This window comes from Scardinius erythrophthalmus (assembly GCF_964197995.2).
Source record: "Scardinius erythrophthalmus genome assembly, chromosome: 10".
Lineage (NCBI taxonomy): Eukaryota > Metazoa > Chordata > Actinopteri > Cypriniformes > Leuciscidae > Scardinius > Scardinius erythrophthalmus.
This window is the reverse complement of record NC_138230.1, coordinates 26,689,531-26,709,441: the sequence shown is the minus strand read 5'-3', so window position 1 is coordinate 26,709,441 and position 19,911 is coordinate 26,689,531. Positions and strand designations below refer to the sequence as shown.

The 19,911-nt window shown below is 35.6% G+C and overlaps 1 protein-coding gene across 3 annotated transcripts in view; it reads right to left on the bottom strand.

Moving 5' to 3' along the window:
* phactr4a (phosphatase and actin regulator 4a) overlaps positions 1 to 19,911 on the bottom strand; it is a 94,199-nt gene that overhangs the window by 39,631 nt on the left and 34,657 nt on the right. For all 3 annotated transcript variants that reach the window (XM_081377114.1, XM_081377116.1, XM_081377119.1), the window contains exon 2: positions 12,146 to 12,193. In XM_081377114.1, the coding sequence (XP_081233240.1) occupies positions 12,146 to 12,158 (13 nt within the window). In that variant the 5' untranslated portion in view covers positions 12,159 to 12,193. The remainder of the gene's footprint in view (positions 1 to 12,145; positions 12,194 to 19,911) is intronic.

The following is a 19,911-nucleotide window of genomic DNA, read 5'->3' as shown; positions in this document are numbered from 1 at the left end:
TCAGAGACAACACTATTTTGCAGCTAACATAGCAAAATCAGAAAGACCTTTATTTGTAGTAACAGTATTTTCTCCACCATACGAAATATTTTAAAATGAATTCAATTGCATGCCATTTAGCAATCCAGCTTTTAATGATATTCTAATATCGATCTAGCTTACCGCAGTGTACAAAAAGTGTCTTATATCAGCCACTGAGCGAACACAGATTAACGTTAGCCTATAACATAACTTTCAACACACTCAAATGTATTTTAGTATGATTGTTTTGACCAAGTAGAACAGTGCTGTGTTACCTAGGCCTGTTGCGATAGTCCATAAGTCGATTAATCGCACGATAAAAAAAAATGAGCTCGATAATTTTTCCGGCCGCGATAATTCCATTTGCATGCTTGTTTGTTTTCCTCCTCTCTCTCTCTCTCTCTACCAAAGAGACTGGATGACCACTCTCGCTCGGTTCTTTAGCGTATAGGAGGTGTGAACCCTCTTGTTGTCAGTTGCATGGTCTTTGTGTGGGGAGGCGGCGGCGCGGCGCTTGTCAGTCACATGGTCTTTGTATGGGAAAGCGCCGACGGGACTGTTTGCGGCTACTGCCGGGAGAGAGAGAGAGAGAAGACGCTAGTTGTGAGTTGCGACAGCGAGCCCGATCACATGAAAATGCGTATCTATACCACGAATGTTATTTCTCGTGCCATTTATACGCTAAAAATAGTTTTTGCGTGCATATGATACGCTCATTATGGCGTGTTATACGCACGCACTCCTCACCCCTAATCCTAAGTATTTTCAGTGCGTAGCATACACGCAATAAAGTGCGTCTCCGTCTTCCCGACAGTACACAATCACTTGACAAAGTAACAGGAGGACAAAGTAACAGGAGTAACAGTGCAAAAATTTTTTATTTGTTTACAAAGGTCCTAACTGTCAGTTTTGCCTGTTATGGAATGTATCACTATTTATGCCTAATGTCTAAAGCCTAATGTTTAATATTTTTTGAAGTGCAATTTTGTTTGCATCCATTTTATTTATTAACAGACATTTATTTTGTTAACAGACACTGAGAGTCCATTGCTTTCATTGTTTTTGGTTGTTTTGTTCATTTTTTTGGATATTTAAAATGTTTTCCGTTTTCAATGTTTAATATTCTTTAGAAATAAAAGTTTATAGATCGTTGAAAAGGTGTACCTACATTATTATGCCATTATAATTATATTAAATGAAAATGGTCTCAGAACGACAATATTATCGTTTATCGCGATAATTTCTTGGACAATTTATCGTCCAGCAAAATTTGTTATCGTGACAGGCCTAGTGTTACCCCATAATTTTAATTTGTCAAATAAAGTGACCTCTATGAGTAGTAATTCCAGTAGCACCTCAATGCAGTACACGAGATCCGGGGGGCGGAGTTGGATCCAGATATAAGGGGTGGAGATTGGTAGGTTTAGGGGTGGGTTTAGGGATTAAGGGGTGGAGATGGGTAGGTTTAGGGATCAGGGGGTGGAGATGGGTAGGTTTAGGTATATGTAAGGTGGGAGGAGTCGGATCCAGATCCAACTCCTCCCCGTGGATTTCATGTTCCGCAGTGAGGACCATCTCAGTAATTCAGCACTCATGACTATAAAAAAATTTGAATTTAATAGGGATGTGACGAGATTTCTCGTAGAGTGAAAAGTTTCCGTCATCACCATGACGGAGCGTGAGGGAAATTAGCAAAGTATATGCCACCGCTACATTCACATTACATAACAGCGCCCACCGCTGTCATTTTGCTGTTTAAAAAAATAAAATAAAATAAAATAAAAAAATTGTAAACTATTGTAAACATCTGCTCTGCTCATCTAGCAAGAGTTTCAGTCTCACACAGTGCAGCAGGAATCACAGCTCACTGATTGCGTGACGATGGCGAAGGATCCGTTGCACAACAGAGCCGCGTGATAAATATCTTATCTTGTAGAATGTGCGCTCAGCACCACCACTCCCTATACACAGAGTATGTTTGATCGCAAATCCTAAAGTAAGGCTGAAAGTGAAAGTAAAAATCGAGCTCCCTGATGCACACAAATTAGTCTGCATAATAGCCTGTCTTCAAATATCAAACCTATCTCTGGACTGTTGGTGGCTTTGGTCTCTGTCTGCACTTTGAATACTGAGAGAGTAGGCTCACTTTGATAATGGTTGCACTTGCACTTATTGTTTGCACTTAATAAGTTTGTATTTCTATGTTTGTGCAAAGGAATTAGGTCACACACAGCCTCAATCAAAGTTCTGGAAGCTCATAATTCATGTACAGTAAGGTCTGAAGTAGGGTTGTGCCGATGGACGATATCATCAGCCACCATCGTGATGCCACGCCCCCCACCCTGTCAGACCAGCCCAGTCTCACGGCAGTTTGTGTTCGTATGTACACCAGTGGTTGGGAACCTGGCTCGCGAGCCACACCTGGCTCTTAGGCAAAAATGTCTCATGTGGCTCGCACGGTCTCTCACCCTTTACCAACAAACGTTAAAAAAAATTTAAGATGTGCGTGTTCAGTGCTGTTCGCGAGTGTCACGAGTCACCACAGCAATCAACTAACCGCTTACGTTTCTGTGGTAACCTAACAGTTACAGCTCCTGCATTGGGTGATGGCGAAAATCATTTTAGAACAGCAGCGAAAATGTAAAAGTAGGCTATATAAACTTTAATATATCCTTTTATTGAAACAGGTGCTTTGCAGTTTAAAGAGACATTTCGAAACATTTCACCCGCTGGCCGCTGGTACTTTCACTTTTGCCGCAGAGACCCTTTATGTCCTATAAATGTGTCGTATTGTTGATAATCTGCGCAGATTTCAGTTGACGATTCTGTTTAAAGTTATTAATAATAAAACATGAATGAATGAGAAAGAAAAGAGCAGGATGTGCTTTATATTGAAAAGAAATATTAAAAGCGCGATAAGTCGTGAAAGAGAACTGAATTCTACTGATAGGATGCTGAGCGCGCGCTCCGAGCGCAACACGGACAATAGTAGTCTTTGTCTTCAGTTGCGAGCCTAAACGGCCAACACATAAACATAGAAATATTTCAAAATGCCAAACCGAGTATTCCCGTGGCGTAAACACAGTAGAAGTAGCTACACTCTCTCTCTCTCTCTCTTCGTGAATGTCAGTCAGTTGAATTTGTGGCAAAACCTTTTACAGTGCTTGTATATTGTTGTCTTTCAATGTATTTGATCATTCATACTCAAAGTAGGCTACAACTGAAATGACATTCATTACAAGATTATTAGTTAAAACTAGGGCTGCACAATTTGGGGAAAATGTCATATTGCGATAATTGAGGTCAATATTGCGATATGCGATATAATAAACAAATGGTTTCATGAGTCAACTTGCTTGGTTCTCAAGGAAAATAAATGCACACACAGATTAGTGATAATCTGCCTAAAGAAAAAAGTTCTTTAGTCAAGAGCAGTGATTGTTTTTCTCTGTTCCCTTTGTTCTTTGATTAACTTTAGAGACAGATATAATTAGTGGCTACTGTGTACTGTCCCTTTAAGACCAGCCGCTACTGTCAGAGATGCAGATCTCACACGCGCCTCATTCTCTCACGAGTCACAACTCTTCACGTTCATCATAAGACTACTCTTATGTTATGAAGATACTCGACAAAAATGCATTTTAGCATAATTGTGTGTTATTGTTCGTTCAAGCTCGAAAGAGAACTGTATTCTGGCATGCTGTTTTGTGCGCACGCACGATATTAGCGCAAGTTTTTCTGTGTGTCACAGTCAGGACATTCACAGGCAGCGCATTCATTTTTGTCTTATCGCGCATGAATGGTTTAAAAGCATTTGCATGAATAAGAGCGGGATCATGTAACACTAGCCAAAGGATGCCAAAAATTAACAGATGCTGCGTTAATTGCGTTAACAGCGCTAATTTGTTTATTTAATATAAAATCGCAGCATTTTGCGTCATATAATCGCGTAGGCTTGACATCACGATTGCGATATGATTAGTCGTGCAGCACTAGTTAAAACATTTCAAAATGCACCTGCAGACTATTTTTCCAGACATGAATTTTGTCATGGAGGATTTCTATAAAATATTGTGCAAAAATCTCGTCTCATTCTCGTGAATCTAATCTCGTGTCTCGTCTCATCTTGTGAGATAAGCGTCTAGTCACACCCCTAGAATTTAAGAGATCAAACGTTACTGTAACAAAGTACAAGTTCAGGGAAGAAAGAGGCAGATATTAAACGTAACTTTAATCGCAGAGAACAATCAACAAAACGAAAGGAGCGGCAGTAGCCGACTGTGGCATTTAAGCATGTACCAGGTACTAAAATGTACCAGGCCCTGTCCTGCTTAATACCACAGTAACATAAATAAAACTATAATACAGTAGCTCACCCATGAACATGATTTCTGCCTGAGTCCCATTGAATTGCTGGGATGAATGATTCCACGCTCATTCACAGCATCATCAAGCTACGCCTTTGTTATTGTTTTGAATAAGCGACCTTTAGCGTCTAAACTTACATACTGTGCCTTTAATAGATGTGAGAGAAACTTGTAGGCTATACAGGGCCGGCCCGAGGCATAAGCGAACTAAGCGGCTGCTTGGGGCCCCCTCGCCACCAGGGGGCCCCCCAAGCGAGTTTTTTTTTTTTTTTTTTTTTTACATATTAATTAACTTAAACAAAAGACATAAATGAATGAATGGATTAATAATTCAAGACAAGAAAATTCTGATTTCATGATCAGTACTGCCTACAACTGGTGCAGTGACTGCCAGTGTTTGAGTCATGCGCATAACCTTGCGTGCACAGACAATTCGTGCGAAAAGTCACGGTAATGTTAAGCCATGTCACAAAAATTTGATTTGATCAATGATTTATCCTTTAAGTTTAATGATATTCAGAACAGAACAAGGATAAAAAATAACTATAAACAAGCCAAAACGAATTAATTTAAAGCGAAAGTGAAAGCGGCGTTGGGCTCACGTATCTCTCTCATTAGAATCAAAATGTTTAAACATTCGCGATGGATTTGGATGGCAAACTATTCTTTATTATAGGCTTCTTTGTACTTCACCCACGTTCCAATATCGAAGAAAAAAATAATTCTCTTCACATGCGCAAAAATGTGCTTGAAATCCAATCGAGGGAAAAAATCATTCTCTTCACATGCGCAAAAAATGTGCTTGGAAACATCACAGTGGAGCGGTGCTTAGGCTGCGCAGCGTTGAATGGTACGAATTAGGCTACTACTGACTATTTAAACAGAGCAGTGTAATTTTTATATGTTAGGTTGACTATTTTTTTTATTATATTTTATTACGGCTATAACGAACAGGATGCGATATCATTGCAATGCTATGTTGTGTGTCTGTGTGTGTGTGTGTGTGTGTGTGTGTGTGTGTGTGTGTGTGTGTGTGTGTGTGTGTGTGTGAGGCGCGGACGCGATCGAACAGTGGAAACATAAAAACATATTCCGTCATGTTCATACAAGTCATCATTTAAACTGCAAAGTGTTGCAAAGCGTTGGAGGATATTTTGCAAATTATAATTTTTTATATGTTTTGTTTTCAGAAGTTTCAAAGAGTTAGTAAAAGAGTAAAGAAAAAGTTAAAACATTTTTATTTAAGTATATCTATTTTTTATTAAGTATTTATTTTGTATTGATACATAACCTCATTGTATTAATTTATAATGTAACATTATAGAGTGACATTGTGTCAATAATCGTCAAGCACAGCACAGGTGACTCCGCGTGTTGGGAGGGGGCCCCCAAATCAAATTCTGCTTAGGGCCCCCAAAAGGCTCGGGCCGGCACTGAGGCTATATGACAGTAAACAGGCCTAATCCAAAGCCTAATAAGCTCTATTGTTCTACAGTTACAAAAACAGAAACTGTAAAGCAGATACAGGCTGACAGCCCACATTTCCACTAGCTCTACATATGACCTCTTGCGTGCAGCAAAAGTCAAATGACTTACACTAGTGCCACCTGAAGGACACAGTGTGTTATTGAAATTCAATAAAATTCATTCAACTGTAAAGCAATTCATCCAAACATTAATCATTAACCCAAAAGCACAAAAACTAGTAAATAAAATAAAATGTCCCATTCAAGGTGGCCATATTTGCAACACATAGCCTATTTGTCAATGAAATTTAAACATTTGGTTCCATACAGTGTATACATTGGCATTGCTACATGGATATATTGTACTAGTACTTTTTTAGAATTTCCAAGATTGTATTTCCAGCTAAAACAACTAAAGCTATCAATATATAACAGTACCTTTGATATACAATGACTGTCATACCGAATTGTTCATACTGCTCACCCAACTCTGAATTGCTATGGCTAGTTGTTCTTTTGATACACTGATGTGAGGCTTTAGATGCATTCAGTTCATTGTGCTGCTCAACTGCTGACTCACTGGACATTAGCATAATTACAATGACGGAAGACCAGTGAAACCGTCGAGGTGAAGAGGAGCATTTAAAAACATCAACACATGGGGTGAATTGCCCATGGCATTTTTGCATCAGTAAATTATTTTATTAGAAAATTAAACATTTTATCAAACTTTGATAATAGTCTTAATCGTTTAAACAACCAAGAACATAGTGATCAAACTACACTTTCTAAAAATCACCTGCCAAGTAAATAATATTACATCAGAATATGAGTCAAACTGGGGTGCGTTTCCCAAAAGCATCGTTGGCCAACTATGGTCGCAAGTTCCGTCGTTACCAATAGAGTTCAATGGACATTGCGATGAACTTGCGACCATAGTTGGCCAACGATGCTTTCGGGAAACGCACCCCTGGACGACTAGTTGATGCGAGTATCGACTATACTGCCCTCTGGTGCATGTGTCGAATGAGTTCATTTTGAGCTTTATTGGAAAATGTATATTGGGTCAATTTAACTCAATTAAGTTAAAACAGCATTCCCTTGTTTTATGCAACATAACATGATTGAATTAGGTTACAACAACAAAATTAGAATTTATAGGTAGAATCATGAAGAAATACATCCTTAAAGCAACAACTGCACGTTGACTTTTTACAGTGCAGGGACTCATCTCAACATCACTCATTTAACAATTCATCTATTGCCAAAATTATGAAAAAAAAAGATTAGTCAAGATAAAAAAAATATTGAATATATTTAAACAAACAATTTCAGAATCATAATGCATATTTTGTGGATAAAAAAGGTCCGTCAAAACCAACAAGATTAAAGATACTCACTAACATGACTAAAACCGGGTGCACACTGCAAATCGCATAGCAAATCCTAAAAGATTTCTCTTATCCTTGGCTAAAAGTCTTTGATTGTTAGTTTGACATGTTCACCGACAGCTGATTAATGACCGTTGCGATCAAATTTTACCTCCAACAAAATTCTGGCAGTGTCAGAAGATTTGACTCACAGTTCTGCAGTGTGACTTCTACGATGACCGTCAAATTGTCTTGGTGTTTCAAGACAAGCCATGACCAAAATTAACATTAGAGATTTCTTTGTAGCCACTAGGGACGCACCGAAATGAAAATTTTGGCTGATACCGATAATTCTTTATATTTGAAAGTAGATAACCGATTTAGATAAATCTAAATCCAAATTTTTGTATAATTGTTGAGAGCCTGATAACAAAAAAGTCTCACCAGTAAAAGCCATGTCCCAAACACACAATTATAATGTTCTCATTATAATTTTGTGTAGCCTATATGACAGACTTGTGCTGCACATGTTGCACTTAACTGTATTTTCCTCTTTTGAAGTAATTCCAATCATATTTCAAGCAATTCAAAACCATCATGGTGAACAGCGCGCATCTGAAGTGTCTCAGCTGAAGGAAATAATCCATTATTTATCTGCTTTTATATATCGGCCAAATTTTCTTATCAGGCTGATAACGATAACATGAAGGGCCCTATTTTAACGATAGGCGCATGGTCTAAACCGCATGGCGCAAGTTCACTTAGGGCGTGTCCGAATCCACTTTTGCTAGTTTAACGATGGGAAAAATGGTCAGCGCCCAGCGCATGGTCTAAAAGGGTTGTCCCTATTATCTTAATGAGTAATGGGTGTAACGTGCAATAAACCAATCAGAGTCTCGTCTCTCATTCCCTTTAAAAGCCAGTTGGGCTTGCGCCAAGGCGGATTCGCCATTTACATGGCGGAATTTGCAAGCCGAAAGACTGAACACTTCTCCTGAAAGGAAACGGATCTACTCGTGCACAAGGTTAAAGCGCCCAAGCCGACCATCTATGGGACAAGCCGGATTCCAAAAATATTTTTTGTTGGTCAATGGCGTCGTGGTCTTTTTCAGTTGCCTCAAAATAGCAATGCGCAACTGAAACTATCAAAGCAAACATGCGTTGCGCCTGGCGCCGCATAGCGCCGTGTGTATGATAGAGCCCTAAAAATGAACCAATATCGGCCGATACCAATATGGTGGCCGATATATCGTGCATCCCTAGTAGCCACCATTTCAATCCCATGTGTAATGCAGCTCACTGTCACCAAACGTGTCATTGATTGATCATGTAAAACTCCGGACAAGTTTTTAATGCGTCTTGACTGCCATACAGCCTGACATTTATGACAACTGATATTACAGTGTGACATGCCTTACAGCGATGATCATGTTCGTACAGTCTGACAAGCAACAATCGTAAAGGATTATTATAAATCGCAGTGTGCACCTGGCTTCAGTTGGTATTTATTCTCTTTAGCATGCAGTGTGAAGTATTTCAAACGGTTCCCTGATCATTCAGATTCAATTTCAGTAAGTGAAGAACAAATTTATACTCCAGTGCATTATGTATTATGCGCGTTATCATCTCTCACAGAGAGTATTTTGAAGCCACTTAGACTGCCATTTTCTCCTTATTGGAAAGCATCTGGTAGTGTGGGTTTCCAGGAAATGCTGGAATCTCTGCTTCTACTACCTTGTATTGTGCACGTTATTTTTTTGACAGACAGCGATGTCGTGATCTGGATTTAAAAACAGATCGATCGTAAGGTAATAATTATGTATTTCTTAGCTGGCAAGCATTCAGTGAAGTGCTAGTTGCCCATGATTGTGTTAAGTTGATGTTTTTATTTATAATATTCCAACCGACAGTGAGCCTAAGTTTTTGATGGACGTGATAACGTGTGTAGGGGGGAACTATGTTTGTTTTTTGGGTAAATGATAAGATGTGCTGGAGACGTTCTAAATGCTTTTTGCATAGTTCATTACACGTATTTTACGGAATGAAGTTTATTTTGTGGCTTGAATAAATTGCATTACTCAGAGACTGACATGTTTGCAAATTCACTGATTTTGAAAATCAAGTACATTTTTTACCAGGAAAGGAGTGGTTTTGATGCACAAAGTTCTTTTTATTGTCTTTTATAATAAAAAAAATATTTTATTTAAACCAATGAAAATGCAGACCCTGTTGTAAATAGTGAAAAAAATCACTTTTTATCCATTATTATATGTTTTGACTTGTATACAAAAACTATTAGGGAAAACTATTAATTAAAAAAAAAATTGTTTGTTTGCTTGCTTGCTTTTATCAAACACCATACAGAGAGAAACGTGAATCAATTAGCATTAAATATATATATATAAAAAATATTTTTCAGTTTTATTTGTCATAGCAGTCTTCTTAACCACTATAGACATAGATTTTCTGCTTTGTTGTCAAGGTAACATTTAGATTCAGATAAAGTGGCGAATGATTCCAAACAGTGTGTACCAGTACAGCATAAATATGATGCTCACTTTCTAAAGGAATTCACCAATGGTACAGACAAATGTATTAAACAAACAACTACCGTATGTGATCTGTCCCAGCATTAGACACAACACTCTATCTGTATCCCTGTTCTTTCCCTATCTGCTGTCCTGGTATCTCTCTCTCTCTGTCCCAATGCTGAGGACAAGAGTCACGGGAAGAAAACAGGCCAAAACACTGAGGCGAGTAAATCCTATCAAGGAAATCTCTTGGACTGTTTCCAGATCACAGCAGAAACTCATGTAAGTAAAGAGTAACTCCACTTCCTGGCACAGTCCCTGAATATAACTTTCATTACTAACAAAAAGTAACAAGTACCATGGTATTATAATGTTTTTTGAATAAAACAGGACTATGGTAGCTTTTTGGACAGGTAGCATGGTGATAACATGGTACACCTATCACTGAATGATATGTAACGTGTGTGGGTTTTTTTAACACCTTTTTGTCTTTACAAGTTAATTTTAAATGATCCTGTGGAAAAATAATCTACGTAGCAATATAAATAGAAAGGGCATAAATAGTAATTAAGCAAGAATTAGCAAAATACTACAAAATCCACAACCGTTTTAGATGGAGCATCGTTATTTCGACCTAAATAACATCGTGTACCATAGAATAGTAATATGATACACTAACATTCAAAGGTTTGGTGTTGGCAAGATTTAATCCTTTTTCAGTTACACTTTACAATAAGGTTTCATTAGTTAAACACATTAGTTGACATGAACTAATAATGAACTGCAATTCTACAGCATTTATTAATCTTTCTTCATGTTAATTTCAACATTTACTAATTATGAAAATCAAAAGTTGTATTTGTTAACATTAGTTAATCCACTGTGAAGTAACATGAACAAACAATGAACAGCTGTATTTTTATTAACTAAAGTTAACAAAGAATAACAAATGCAGTAACAAATGTACTGCTCATGGTTAGTTCATGTTAGGTAATACATTAACTAACAAATTAATACATTAACTTGAACAAAGAAAAAAATGATAACACTTTACAATAAGGTTTTATTGTAAAGTGTTACCATTTTTTTTTTGTTCAAGTTTAAAAGAACAGTATTTATTTAAAAAATGGTAACACTAAATGTTTTTTACTCTTACTTTTGATCAATTTAATACATTCTTGCTGAATAAAAGTATACATTTCTTAAAAAAAGTCTTACTACCCACAAACATTTAAGCAGTACTGTACAAATGGAAGTATGATGGTGCATTATAATCTCAAACATCACTGTACTATGATACTGACACAGTACAGTACTTTGAAAGGTAGGCTATCACACGGGCAAATAATCACAGATCTACTGCTGTATATAGTTCTCTAAATTTAAAAAAAAAAATGTAATCTGAAACCAGTTGACAGATTATAGATATGGAATAAACAAAGAATTTCTTTGTAAAAATAAATAGTTTTTAAAGTACACAGCCATTTATGGTGAGCAATTTTACATGCTCATATGTGCTGTTGCAAAACACCTAGGCTACATAGCTAAATGAAAAGGAATACATCCCTTTTAAAATGAATAACCCAAAATTATGAAGGGAAAAACTGTCTGTACCAACAAAACATAAAGGCTGCTTCTATTTTTAAATGTTCCTCATCGTTATCAAAGAAAAGCACTTGACCCTCAATGGTAGACAACAGATATTTACCCTGTTCCTGTTTACCCTGATGTGCGGCGAACAAAGTTTTTCCTACCTGATGAGGGATACTCCTCTTCTACAGAGTTACTCTCTTTGTCCATCAAGGTAAGATTCCCCACAGAAAAACAAAGCTACAACGTGGCAAATGAAAAGCGCTGAGTTTCACCTGTGGGTGTGTCGACTGGGCAAAGCGTGATCAGATATCTCACTGGAGAGCCAGCACACCTATGCGTCACATGGTCAACCTTCTTTATGAGGCTAACATTCCTTATGAGGTCAGTGATTTTATAATGTAACACAGGATCACTATTCACCAACTACACTCTTAAAACCAGACATTGTTTTCTATGAAGTATGTGGTTAAAAAAAATGGTGTTAATATGCAACTATTCAATGGTAACAACAAATAGCCTAACAAATAAGCATTAATGAAGATTTTTGAAAAACTAATTTACTACTAATTATTGAGGTGCATGGTGCATTATTGAGGTAATTACACTCTGTGCATGTTTTGGAAAAGATGTGGAATATCCAAATAATTTATATCTAAAACAGATAAATTGATTATTAAAACATAGGTCAGTTGCAGCCCAAAACCAATTCAATCCACATGACCCTTGAATGATGACCACTGTGACCAATCACATATTTCTTTTTACTTTTTGACAAGATTTTCCTTCCATTGTCTTACCTCGGTTTTCCATTCCCACGTCAAGAACACAGCAGCAGGTAGAGGTTCCTGAGGAAATAAGAGACGGATGACTTGATTAGTAAAAACACTACGTGTGTGTGTGTGTGTGTGTGTTATATAAATATATATATATATATATATATATATATATTCACAATACAATGGCTATAATGTATTTAAAACAACAGACCTCAATTGATTGACTCAACAACCCATGAATGAAGCCAACATGCAAGTAAAGGATAATGTACAGACAACACATCATTATCGCAAAATAAACAGACACAACAAAGCAGACGGTATCACCCTGAAGGCTTTTTTTTTGTGATAATGACTATATTATCTCATCTACATATTATACTACTTACCAAATAAATAAATAGACATTCAATATTGATTTGAAATGATTCTTAATTCTTATACACTTTGATTATGTAAAAAAAAAAAGACAGTGTGGAGTGATAAGAGTCATGAAGCAATGAAACTGGTCACCTGTGATTGCCATGTAATAACTAGTCCTTTATCTGGAAAAACTAACACAACGTACTATATCTCATCCATTCCAAAACATGATAAAACTATCTCAAATTTTTAAATAAAAAATAAATAAAACAAGTAATAAAAACTCAGTGAGTGTTTTAGCGCAATTTTCTCACGTCATGGGATCACAACACTAAGAGATAGTAAATCTTTTCCTGGATTTTTTTTTTTGCGTTCCCGAGATTAGACCTTCCTTAACATAATGCCGAAAACCCGAAGTCTCTAGGTGGTCTGGTTGAGGAGTAGATAGAAGTGCAAGATTGGTGCGCACAGACAGAACAGAAATCATGAGTTAACAATCGCAATTTTGTCCGATGGAAAATTGCGCTAAAAAAACTTGCAAGCTTGCACCCATTTAAGAACAAGGGAGTCAATATAGAACTACCTTCCATCAACTATTATTTCCAATAACTTCTAAATAGAAGTAATAACACATTTTTTGTATATTTTAATCACAATATTTATAAATTAATTTTTATACTTATATTATATATTTTACATTTATTTATTACTGAATGTAAATTATAGAACATTAAATGTATGTAACATAAAAATAATGCCAGTAGTTATTTTTACAACTTAAAAAAAAAAAAAAATCCTTTTTGGATTTTACCAAAACCTGTTTTTTCTTCTTCTTTTTTTTTTTTTTTTTCAAAAACATCCAAGATGTTTTCTGTCACCTTCTGAAACTCCAGAAAACGTAATATGCTTGACAGTAAATACAGGCCCTCATGTGACTACCATCTGCATTAAAAGGTGTATTTGCTAAAACATGTCTAAATTATAATGAATAATGAATAATTATGTTTACGTCACTGCAGACTCTTATATAACTGTACCTATTCACTCAATTTTTTCCAGACGGGATTATTGCTTACGAAGCAGCATAGTAGTTCCTCAGGAAATTAAATGACAGCAATTATTTTGTAAATGTTTAACAGTGTTTCCCACAGGATTTTTTGAAACTTTGGTGGGTGGACCTTTGTCTCTCTAGGGGGGTCCGGGGGCATTTTATTGTTTTTTGTTTTTGTCTTTTGCTTTTACAGTTTAGCTCAAACTAGAATAACTTATCTGTCTGTTTTTATCTAAATGAAATGCATGTCAGCTCATGATAACATCAAAACACCATATTAAGTTGTTTTAAATGTTAAAAATATATTTTGTTGGCCTATATAATATTAGGCTACATGTGTATGAATATATACTTCATCACTTTATGTAGCCTATCATGTCTGTAAAATAAGACAAATGTTAATGAATTTATTAAATAAATATTTGTAATAATTGTTCATGTTTGTTGTAATGTAGCCTAGATAGTATACATTTTTTTTGTCTTTTTTTGAATTAGACCATGATGATTGGCAACAAAACATTCAAAACATGCTTATGCAGACGTTGGGATGATGTTATATTCTTATTTTTTCACGTACAGTATGATGGCATGTTCTGTTGATTTTGTCTAATTTTATGTTCCCCTGCATAAAGCATGCGAAAAGTACTTGAGTCAGATTGGCTGTTATAAGTTACTGATCGATTGGGAAGAGCCCTCAGAAGTTGGGGAAATTGTCTACCGCTCAATTAATAAAGGAGCTATTGCAGTTTGGCATAGAAGTCTCTGAAGAGGAGAGGACAAAATTTGAGGGTGAGTATGTTAATTGTCACATGTTGAGATGTTTTAAGAAGATCAAGGCTTTTCTCGAGGATTCTTCTTGCTGTGACAGCGGCCTTGATCCATAGACTATAAACTTTCACACCTCAGCCTCTCATACCTTATTTGTTTAATAAAAACGGTGGCCAACACTATATATTTACAGGGCTAACCATTGTAATTAGTTATCTCAGTTTATACATTTTGAGATCAAAAATGTCCTGCGGTTTGGATTGCAACATTTTGTTTTGTTTTTGTTTTGCTAACCCTAACCCTTACCCCAGTGATGGCCACTTGTACCCTAAAATATACAATTTTGTACTTTTTTTTTTCCTGACAGTGTATGACAGTATTAGCCATATTATTGTAAAACAAATGCACAGAAAAATAAATGAAACTTTCATAATTTTGTCCTAATTTCTGCAAGAGATAAACGTGAGCTTTTATTTTGACAGAAACAGCAGTCGAGCTTTTATTCCTTCCTGAAAAAAAGTTTACAATCACGTCGCATTACAAATCTAGTGAAATGCTGTAATCAACTATGCAAATGTGGAAATAATGCGTAACTGACAGGAATATTGCTCTTTGCAGTCATTTGCTAAACCACATTCATTCACTGTGAACTGAAGCGCAGAGCTGATCATGTGAGTGAAGTGCGCACTTCTCTTTTCGAAGCGCAGTCATTTGATAAGCACAAGAAGACTTATCGCGCTTTCGATTTTAGTTTGTTTGACAGCAATGCCGCAAAACATGACATGAAAGATTTTATATGTAATTATGAGAAGTTTAAATATTTTTTTCCGGGCCGCCACAGTCTAGTTAATGAATGGGAAGCACTGAAATCTATTTGTGTCAATCAATGTTGATATTGTGGCAGATAAATCAATATATGGAAAACACTGTGTTTTCATGTAGAGCAGTATCTTACCTGAGCTTATGCATTATTGAATTTGTTACATAGGCTAATTGATGAACTTTAAAACATCAACACTGTTATTTTTCTGTGTAATGCTGCAAAGCTGCTTTGAAACTGTAATAAGGCACAAATAAAAATGACTTGACGCGTATACACACCTCAAAGCACGAAACTACTCTCAACAATAAACATTATTCCACAGTTACATAATGGCGGAATTTTAAAGAGTTGCCAATTCCTTATGGCTTAATGGTTCTTTAAAATGATCAATCCCTAACACTCCTATAGTATATTATTTACACAACACAGAATTTAAAAATGATCCTAGTTGGGTGAATTAGCAAATCATACTGTAAGTGTGGTGATCTTTCTGCATGTTTGTGCGTTACTGTATTAGACTGGCTCCAATCTCGAGCCGTTCTGTGCATTTCCACGACATGCAAGGGGGTTTCAGGCTGGAAAGATCAGTTCAAATCTGGCCATAAAAACTTGTTTGTCTCAAATGGCGCAGGGGAGCAGGAAGTGGAGAGCTGTTGGTGCTATGGCAGTCCCGCTGCATGAGCAATGAAACAACCTTGAGTGAATGTTTATGTGAATAAAAGCCTAAATTTAATCTGTTTATCATATAAAGCGATTGTGTCTCTTTAGCTTTGGTGCATGCAGCTCAAACAGCAAAGCACAGCATTAGTACTGTGATTGGGACTGTCATATTACATTACAATATAGGCCTAACAAGAACACTATTGACAATTTTCCTATTCCGGTTTTCTCAGAAGCAAAAGTCATCATAGTTGGGTAAACTTCTACAGCAGTGAATGAGAGACTACATCATTAGACTGATTTATCTCATATAGGATGCATTCTGTTGAATTAATTATCCCACTAAAAAAATGCTTCAGTTTACCAGTGTTCATTTAGCTCTTTAACTTCAGCGCATGCAGCTCAAACAGCAATGCTGTAATTTGAAAAAGTAATATTAACTTTAGAGGTTTCTTATTCAAAAACATTGATGCATTATTAAAAACTAGCACTTTTATTTTTCATCAAAAATATAGTTTAAATAAAATAATTTCATTATTGTCCATGCATAGGCTATTTCAATTTACCCATGGCAAATGCATTTTGAGTCTTATAAGTAATTAATGATGTCCAATGACTTGTTTGCATTATTTAGGAAATTATCTTATGTATTTGTAAAATTATTATTTTATTTTTTTTTATAAAGAAAGTTGGCCATAGGAGTGTAAAATAATACTGTATTGTATGCTTGCTTTACAGTATGTTGAAGTGATTGGGACATGGCTTTTAATGGTGAGACTTTTGTTTTCATAATCGGGCTTTCAAAAATTATTTAAAAATGTGCATTTAGATATATCGGTTATTGGCATTCAAATTATTATCGGTTATCAGTATTGGCCAGAATGGCCAGTATTCTCATGTCGGTGCACCCCTAAAATAAACATGTATGACCATCTTAAACTAGAAAAAATAACTCTAGTGAAGAACATTTAGTTAAATATTACATAGGCTATGCATTAATGTTTTAGTTAATTTGTTACGTCTTAATTTAATTTATGAATATGAATAAATCCATTATGAAAACAAGTTATAAACCATATAAATAATTTTATTTCAAAACCGAATCAAAGTAGAAACATAATTATATCATTAAAAAGTTATTAAATGAAATGATAAATTATTAGGTAACACTTTATTTTACAGTGTCCCTGTTACACGTTACATGTAGGCTACTCACTGTAGTTATAACTATAAATTATGCATAATTACAAGCAACTGACCCTAACAACACCCTAATCCTATGTAACTGATTACAGTTGCTCATGTCTTTCATATTACCAATTGTCAGGTTATTTTTGTTTTTTGCGATTCCACAAAGCTAAACAAATCTCAGTTTTAATTTCCCTGTAATAGCAATGCTGAAATGTTGCAGTTTCATACATTATGCATACCATTTGTTTCTAAAGTGCTGTAAGGCTTCCACTAATAAGCTTCTTTAAACAGAATCTCTGTCTCACTTCCCTTCCCTGTAGTGCTGGCGCAGTTTTAAGCACCAGGCCTAACGTGCACTATGAACTCTGGAACAGCAGATGTGAAATATCCCCTTCCACCCTGAACAGGATGAAGGATAACAGATCTAATATAGATCCTTCAACTGCACAAGCTGATTGAAGTGTCAGACTGTCACTAGGGCATCTTGGATACTGGGTCACATGTGATCAAGTTCGGTAGGTGTTTACAGGCAAGTCAATCACAACTAGTTGTTAATGATTAATAAAGTGCTGGCGGGTGGGGAGAGGGGGGTTGATTAACACATGAATTGCGATTCTATCTTCGAGCGCAGTTCAGCACCCAGACAGTTTAGAGAGAGTACAGGCTTGCAATGGGGCAGAAGCAGCATTATGAATAAAGCTTACTTGACAACAACAGTTCATATCCAATAGAATATATATATAGTTAATGTACAGTTAGAGTTACCTTAATGTATAGGCCTAGTTACTGGCACACTCACGTTAAGCTTTTCTTGTGGTCCTGCTGCGTCTTATGTGAATCAGTACTTTTTACACACAAGAAACTCGTTCCACGTGGACACGCACATGCTTTCCGTGGTAATGAACAATACCCTGATCCTGAATACCCTGAATTAACAGATCCTGTATCTGAGGCTATATCAAGAATGCAACGCGTATAACAATTTTCTAACTCCAAGCGATCAGCCACTGATCAGAACTGATAATCACTTTGATATACAGTAGGCTATCTCTCAAACTGACAATATTTTGTCAATAAAACTAATCAAATTTTACGTAATGTTACGATAATTGATGAAGCTTTTATCATAGTGTAAGGTACTATCACAATATTGAAATTAGTTGCAAAGTTGTCATACTATAACAGGTTTTTTGTTGTTGTTGTTGTCTTATAACAAAAAGAACTCTGAACATTTAAATACAATAAAAACAATACGCAAAAGAAAAAGAAAAACGTAGAAGTAAAATCAGGCATGTGGTCACCTAAAGACAAAAAAAGTTTTGTTTTGTAGTTAATCAATCAATCAATTTCTCCACACCACTGCTCTTTCCTTTATTTTAGGTTGAACTAATCTTTAAATTAAATTAATAATTACATTTTCCTTATTTTTTTTAAGTTACATTTTAATGTGAGGTCAAATAAATAAAATAAAATTCCAAGTTTAGAATCAAATCTATAATCAAATATATGCATATATGGAAATTCAAAAGATTCCCACCCCTAATGATTAATTAAAGAGGCATCAGAGATGTGTCTCTCTTCAGTATTAATTCACAGGGTTACAAGGTAAAGAGGTATGGGCAATTCCAGCGTTATGGACGTGATATATGCAGTCAAAACTTTAAATATAAATTCTCAGAAAATGCATTTAATACCAATATATTGAAACGTCTGTTTATATATCCATACTCCCTTAATAAAGGAGTCCAGACATTAGAAAAATATCAGTTTACACATAGGCCTACGTTTTATATTTAAAATAAGGGAAATACACATACATTACAGACATGAGAAACTACCCACCGGATGAAGAACGGTTGGCTCTCCACAGAACATACAATATTCATTTTATATTATTTTTCGTTTGTTCGCATTTATGAGGAAAAAACAATGTTACGGACGTGACAGTTCTCTGCAGCGAACGTGACCGCTCTGAAAGCGGCACTAAAAGACTGCTTTAAAACTTTCACAGAGACCTCAAACAGGCATTTAAAATAGAGCCCGACCGATATGGATTTTTGGGCGCCGATGCCGATACCGATAAAAAAAAGCCAGATACCGATATATCGGCCGATATTATTTATGTGTATATTATAATACAGTAGCAATATTATTTATGTGTATTATATTACAGTAAGTTTGGACACACTTTACAATTGGTGTGTACAAACTTTTGATGGGTACTAGAGCCCGACTGATAAAGGATTTTGAAGGCTGATACCGGTACAAATATTTGTTGGTTTTAAAATCCGATATTCGATATATCGGACGATATTTTTTATTTTTTTTTTCAGAAACGCGCAAAAAACATTAACAAATTTCCCTAACATTAGTTTATTTGTAGTTATTTATGAGTTTTAACTAAAATAATATGATAATGCATTTTAAAAAGAAACTTGTTTCTTGTATTGTCACAACAGAACAGAGGAACATCAAAATATATTAAAGTTCTGATGAATAAAATGTATAAAAATACAAACTTAAGATTTTTTTTAAGACAAACGTTTAGTCCTTTGAACAAAAACAACAATTTCACATTCAAATTGACAACAAATTCAAATTGTCATAATTTACTCTCTCAAGTTGTTTTTTTCTTCTGTTGAAAATAAGTTATTTGGATGAATGTGGGTAACCAAACAGTTGATGTACCCCAGTGACTTCCATAGTATATTTTTCTCCTTTGGAAGTCAATGGGGACCAGCTACTGTTTGGTTACCCACATTCTTCAAACTATTAATATTAGAAAAATATTAGAAGGAAATTAATACAGTTGGAACAACATTAGAGTGCCTGTAAATAATGAGATCATTTTTATTATTGGGTGAACTATCCCTTTAAGGACAAGCGGCAACGGTTTACAATTGCTACTGTCTGTTTAAGAGCTGAGCATGA